At 51.3% G+C, this 6,485-nt stretch overlaps 1 protein-coding gene across 1 annotated transcript in view; it reads right to left on the reverse strand.

The window, feature by feature from the left end:
• Pycr3 (pyrroline-5-carboxylate reductase 3) overlaps positions 1-3,489 on the reverse strand; it is a 5,179-nt gene extending 1,690 nt beyond the window's left edge. The window contains exons 1-4 of the mRNA XM_005354067.2: positions 3,337-3,489; positions 1,435-1,499; positions 691-870; positions 253-465 (exon numbers count right to left, since the gene is read on the reverse strand). Of these exons, the coding sequence (XP_005354124.1) occupies positions 253-465; positions 691-870; positions 1,435-1,499; positions 3,337-3,427 (549 nt within the window). The 5' untranslated portion in view covers positions 3,428-3,489. The remainder of the gene's footprint in view (positions 1-252; positions 466-690; positions 871-1,434; positions 1,500-3,336) is intronic.
• Positions 3,490-6,485: the final 2,996 nt, after the last annotated feature.

The raw sequence follows: 6,485 nt of genomic DNA on the forward strand, positions 1-6,485 counted from the left end.
TAGCATTAGGAAGGTTGAGAACCACTGGCTCAGAACCATGAGAAAGAAGGCCCTGAATGTGGTCACAGATACCTAAAGCTCTAAGGCCTAAACCCAGAGTTTGGTAAAGTGGCCAGCCTCGATGGTCCAACAAAGCACGATGTTCTGAGACAGCAGAGCTCACTGGTGGCTCATGGACCACTTGAGGCCCCAAGGCTTGACTCTGAGACCTTGAGAGCAGGGCCTTTGAGGGTAGGGGGAAGACGTACTCACAAAGGCCACACCACTGCCACTGAGGCCGGTATGGATATCTACGTAGGACTCAGGAACCTCTATGCACTGCCCGCAGGCCTCCAGCAAGTTCTGTAGGAGCTTAGCGTCGTCATTCCTGGCATGGTGGCCCCGGGCCATCACCATCGCCCCCTCCTGGACTAGGCAAGGTAGATTGGGAGAGACTCGCAACACTCGTGTTTTCGGGGGCAGCAGCTGGACAAAAGAGAGCTTAGTGTCAGGTATCCTGAGACCGGGCTTGCTAGGCAAACACCTCAACTAAATGCAGTCTCTAGACACCACTCCCCAGGCACAGTGGCAGAACACAGCCCCAGCCACCTAATCCTGGTGGGCCAACTGACGACCTCTGGAGGTGGTCTGGGATGCTATCTGCCTCCCACACACGGCCGGCAGAGCCTATTTCATACTCAGACTACTCACCTCCTCCAGCGAGCTCAGAGGGATCCCAGCAGCCACAGAGACCACGATGTGCTCACTGGTAACGACGGAGGCCACCTCTGCCAGAACATCTGGCAGAACCTGAGGCTTGGTGGCAAAGATGATAAGTGAACAGCTCTGCAGCACTTCCTGGTTGGAGTGAGTGGTCTGGCAACCCAGAGCCTGCACAGACACCAACGCCAGGAATGAGGCTGTGTAAGGAGAGATCCTACCCACCTGTGTGCCCTCCATCATCCTACATCCCATGGTTCCCTCAGGCCTCTGTCGTTACAAATGTCTATACCAGTCATCCTCTCAAATGCCTAAGAAAAACTCAATGGCCCTGAGCCTCACAGAGTCCAAGATTTACCTTCTGGAACATTCCCTCCTAAAATTTATTTTTATTTTATTGGTGTTTTGCCTGTATGCCTGTTTATGGGAGGGTGCTGGATCCTGGAGTTACAGACAGTTGTGAGCTGCCATGTAGGTGATGGGAGTTAAACCTGGGTCCCCTGGAAGAGCAATCAGTGCTCTTAACCACCGAGCTATCTCTGCAGCCCTGGAACCTTCCCTCCTAATTAGTGTCCACAACTACCCCACACAGGAACACAATCTGCTCTAGTCTTCCAGAAGTTTTTCCTGGCCTTTGGCCTCTCCTTCTCCAGGACAAATCAAGCCATCTCAAACCTTCAGCCATACCTGGCCCTGAAAATGCTTCAGAAGGACAAGCCCCTAAGTCTCACTCACCCTGAAGTGGCAGAGGTTCTTGTCTGTTGGTGCACTGGCCAGCACTTGCTTCGCTTCCACTTTGCCTGGATAGAAAGCCAAAAGCTGGTGAGGGCTGGGAAGATAGGAAAGAGCTTGCCTAGGCCATTGTTAGCCGGAGGCTCCTTAGGATCACAGCAGGGATGCTTGTCTTTGCTGCTGGGCAATCAAGTGAATTGTATTTGAATGCCATTACCAACACAGCTGTTGGATACTGGGGCCAGGAACCTGCCTGATCCTGAACAGACACAAAGCCCATGGGTCCCTGCTTTCAGGGAAGGGGCAGCTGACTGGTGCACTTAGGTCTGTTGGTCAAATGCAAAATCTTTGCAGGAACACCAGGCCTGGAGCAGCAGCCTGCATAGGGACATAGCTAGTAAAGGGTCTGGAGAGACAGCTCAGCAGTTGAGAATACTTGCGGCTCTTGAAGATGACCTGGGATAGTTTCCCAGGACCCATATGGCGATGACAATCATCCATAACTCCACCTCCAGTGGAGCCAGTGCCCTCCTCTGGCCTCCACAGGCACCAAGCACACACACACACACACACACACACACACACACACACACAGTGCACAAAATACACATATAAAATAATCTTTTTAAAAAATTAGCTTATCTGATAAAGACCTGACAGGGGAGAAGCTCCCTTGCAACAGGGCAAGTGTGCTGGGATGTTTTGGGGAGACTAAATGCCTGTTTGGTGGAAATCATGTTTTTGGAGGGTGTAGAAGTAGGAAGACTGGGCCAGGTGGAAGCGTACCCCACAACCTGAACACAGAGGCTGCTAATCATATCAGTGACAGGAAAGCACCAAGAGGCAGGTGAACTGCCAGGTTTTACATGTATACACCGTGAGACTTGTAGGAAGCCACTCTCTAATGATCATGCCGCTCTGGACTTTGAAGTACAACCGAAAGCAGGGAGCCAAAGGTCACCAACTTCCTCTACCTGCAATCTGTACGTAGTCTTCTAAACACCGTACAGTAGTCAGGCCAGTATTGACAGCCCCTGCTATGTACCAGCAGTCCTCAGCCTCAAAGAGTTTGCCTCCCTTCTCAACCCACCCTCAAGCACGCTGCAGACACCTGGTACGGGTGGAGACACTGTGACCTTGACATTCAAGGTATTGTGGGCTCTAGAGAAGACATCCCAGGGGTGGCAGACACTCTCCAGTCCACAGAGCCAATCCTCTTCCTCCCACACAGCTGCCCACCTCTGAAAGTGGAGTTGATGCGTGAACAGAAAACAGAGTAAGAGACAGGAGGAGGAGGCCAGGAAGTTGGACACTCAACTTGGCATTAAGCCAGTCCAATCTAAGACAAAATTGGTTCGCGCCACATATGGAACTATAAAATCACAGTCACGTTAAGGAAATAAGTCAAAAGTGAGCTCACTAGTGGTGGCTCATGCCTTTAACCTCGGGAAGCAGAGGATCTCTGAGTTTAAGGTCAGCCTGGTCTACCAAGGGAATCCAGGACAGCAAGGGCGACACAGAGAAACCCTGTCTCGAAAAATAAGGGGGGGGGGAGAGAACAAACAAGCAAAACCCCGACAAAGAAGTCACGAATGAAGTTAATGGCAATTTTCTTTAATTCAATACATCTTTAATTCAATACCATCAGCGTTAAATAAAATAAGCTGGGCTATTTTTTTTCTCCGCACCACGCCTGGCTCGCCCATCCACCCACCCTCCTGAGAAAAGGGCTGCCGGCTCACTCAGGGACCCTGGAAACCTTGATGGAAGGCTACCGTAGGGGTCCATCCAAGAACAGGGCGAGTTCACCCCACTAGCCCTTGGGTGAACCATGTGTGCCCCTCCCGCCGAGGCTTAAGGGCTCTTCCCACAGTAAAGCCCCCCAACTAGACATCGCCTCCCCACCTGCTCGTATGAGGCCTTGAGCAATGGCCTCCGCCATGCGGCCTGCGCCCACGAAGCCCACGCGCAGAGATTCAGACCCTGCAGCCGCCATCGTGCTCCGGATGGCCGTCTCAGGTCCCTACGGCAGCGAGCCCCGCCCACTAGAGGCGCTTTGATGGACAGAAGCGACTGGGCGGGTTCCGGGAGGCAAGGGGATGGAGAGGGGCGAGTTCGGGGCGGGGCGGGGCGGGGCGGGGCGGGGCGGGGAGAGGAGGAGCGGGACGCTAACGCCTGCGTTTTGTTGCTTGAGGTGGGATTTCTCAAGCCTGGGTGAAGCAGCAGGCGACTTTGCTGAGGGAAAAGGGAGAAGAACGTGGTAGAGCTAGTCCTAACCAGGATGTCTGATTCGACCTGGAATATCCGAAGCTGGAGTCTCCCAAAAAGCCGTGCAGAGAGATTTGGAGGGAAAGCTCCAACCACCCTAGGATGGGGCTGGGAGTGTACGGTGGTACTTAACGGCTCTTGACTACTTTGTGCGCCTTGGGTACGATCCTTGGTGCCAGTTCTGGTGCTCCAGATTAAAGAAAGCACTAACTAGTCAGTCAACCAGCATACAGTCTTTTTGGGGGGCGGGGGTGGGGGAAAGGGATGGTGTTTCGAGACCAGGTTTCTCTGTGTAACATTCCTGGCACTGTCTTGGAACTCACTCTGCAGACCAGGCTGGTCTCCAACTCAGAGATCCACCTGCCTCTGCCTCCTGAGTGCTGGGACTAAAGGCATGCGTCTTCACTGCGCAGCTGTTTTTAAAAACGTTTTGTTTGCTTTAGTGTTTCACCGGGATAATTACCTGTATTTAATTCCACATACAATTCTTAAAGATTATAGTCATTTAGGTGAAGTGAAAAAGTAAAGAAAGGGCAGGTAAAACAAGCGTATGCACAAAAGGGGAACAAAGGCACAAGACTTTGACCAGATGATCAAGGTCCCAACTCAAACTACTACACTTTATTACTGAAGTAACTTTGAGTCAAAAGTATACACAGACTTCCTACAAACTGGGTAAAGGTAGTTGCTGCTGACTTTTGGGTTTTTGTGCTTTTTCAAGGCAGGGTTACTCTGTGTAGCCCTGGCTGTCTTGGAATTCTCTCTGTAGACCAGGCTGGCCTTGAACTCAGATCCCTCTGCCTTTGCCTCCCCAAGGACTGGAATTAAGTGCATACACCACCACTGCCCAAGTTTTTGTTATTGTTTTTAGTGTATTAAAATTAGGCAAAATAGAACACAGTACTTAGGAGTCCACCACCAAATTTACAAGGGCAATGCTGTTCTTGGACTGTGAGGTCCCACAGTTAAAGTTTGTGTGTCCCCTGCCTGCCACAGCTGGAATGTGATGGATAGTCCTTTCCTTTTGCATGGCATGAGGTGAAGAGCTGTGTTTCCTGATCTTTCCCACGAGTCTGCCTGATGGTGGATGGAAACCTGGAAAGCCAGGAGCTAAAGACTAAAGCTAAACAAAACTTCCCCTTGGTACAAGTTGTCCTAGTAACAGTAGAAAGCAGACTGACACAGGGAACTTAGAATCCTTACTATATACAGGGACAAAAATCTACCATGGAGAGGTGGGGGATAAGGGACATTTATAGGAACAAGATCGTAAGGAATTTTCATATTCTGGGCTGCAACGAACAACACCTGGTTGAGACTTGGCCTGCTGGAAATGCATGCTGCCTAGTCAGTGTGCTCAAGGTATTCTGATTCTTAGGACAGAGTGTGTGCTCCTTGACATGATGCAGTTAGCACAGACTGGTGGGCATTAGACAGGTGTGAGTGTCCCGCAGGTTCTGATCAGCTCAGCTCTTTCTGGGGGCTGGAGGGGTACATCCTTGATGCCCTGGTCCCCCCGCAACCCGGTGGACTCTCATCAGAGGAATAAGTTTAAAAGAAATATGAAGATGGGGGAGGGGGGCAGAGGAGACTAGGAAGGCATGAGTCAGAGGGACACTGGGCAGGACAACATTGGAGAGGCCAGCAGATGCTGCTTTAGAGGGTGAAAGACCAGGCAGGCCGTGGACTGTTCTGCTGGAAGACAAAAGGCCTCAGATGCAGGCTGAGCATCAAGGGTTAGTGAATGAGGAAAACAATTGGGTATCTTTAGCATTTCTGGGAGGTGAGAGGCAGGATGTATAGGGTGGCCTAGGATGAGGAAATCTGAGCAAGCAATGAGACCGCAGCAGGCAGACTGATCACCTGAGGAAAAGGCAGTGGGGTAGAATGGATGTGGTTTCTGAGGGGAGGGACGTGGAGCTGTGAGTTGTCTACACTGGCTGCATCTGGAATTGACTAGAACAAAAGCTCCCTGGCAAGCCTACGCAGGGTTTTCTTAAGGTTTTCTGAAGCAGGAAGACCTGCCCTAAATCAGGGTAGTGCCTTCTGGTGGCAGCCCAGATAACAGGACATGGAAGGAATCTTTTTTGTCTGTGTGTTGATGCCAAGTCCATCTAGGATCCCAATGTACACAGTACACAGAAGACCGGCAACTCTCTGGGAGGCCTCCAGGCCAGGCTGGCGCTGCTGAGGCATCCATCCTGCCTCACTGAACAATCACTGGATTCTTGGCCTCTCCAAGAATCACTGGTAGTCATTGCTGGGCTACCCAGAGCACATCCTGTATCCCAGTCTATAAATCACTGACTATGCATGTATAACAGTTCTACTAGTCCAGCAGCCCATCGTCAGCTTCAGCCATGTGACTGGTGGTCATGAGTCACCACCTGGGACAGTCATAACGTATTACACAGGTGCCCATCATTACTCCTGCCTTCCTGGAACTGCCTCTTGAGCTGCTCTCCCCAGTCTTCAGGGGCAGTGGTAGCTCCATTTCAAGAATGAGAGGAGTTGAGGGCCTGTAGCTTCCGGTCCCAGTCATCACGGACAAGGAAAAACCCTAACTGTCTCAGCCAAGTGGAATCTAGGATGGGAGCCTAGAAATGACCCAGAGCTGCTCCAGGACAGGCTCCAAACCTACAGAGAAACCCTGTCTCGAAAAACAAAAACAAACACAAAACGGAAAATAAAAGCGGGCTGGAGAGATGGCTCAGAGGTTAAGGGCACTGGCCGCACTTACCAAGGTCCTGAGTTCAATTCTCAGGAACCACAGGTGAGGTGGCTCA

The sequence above is a fragment of the Microtus ochrogaster genome, chromosome 15, assembly GCF_000317375.1.
Source record: "Microtus ochrogaster isolate Prairie Vole_2 chromosome 15, MicOch1.0, whole genome shotgun sequence".
In the NCBI taxonomy this organism is placed as follows: Eukaryota; Metazoa; Chordata; class Mammalia; order Rodentia; family Cricetidae; genus Microtus; species Microtus ochrogaster.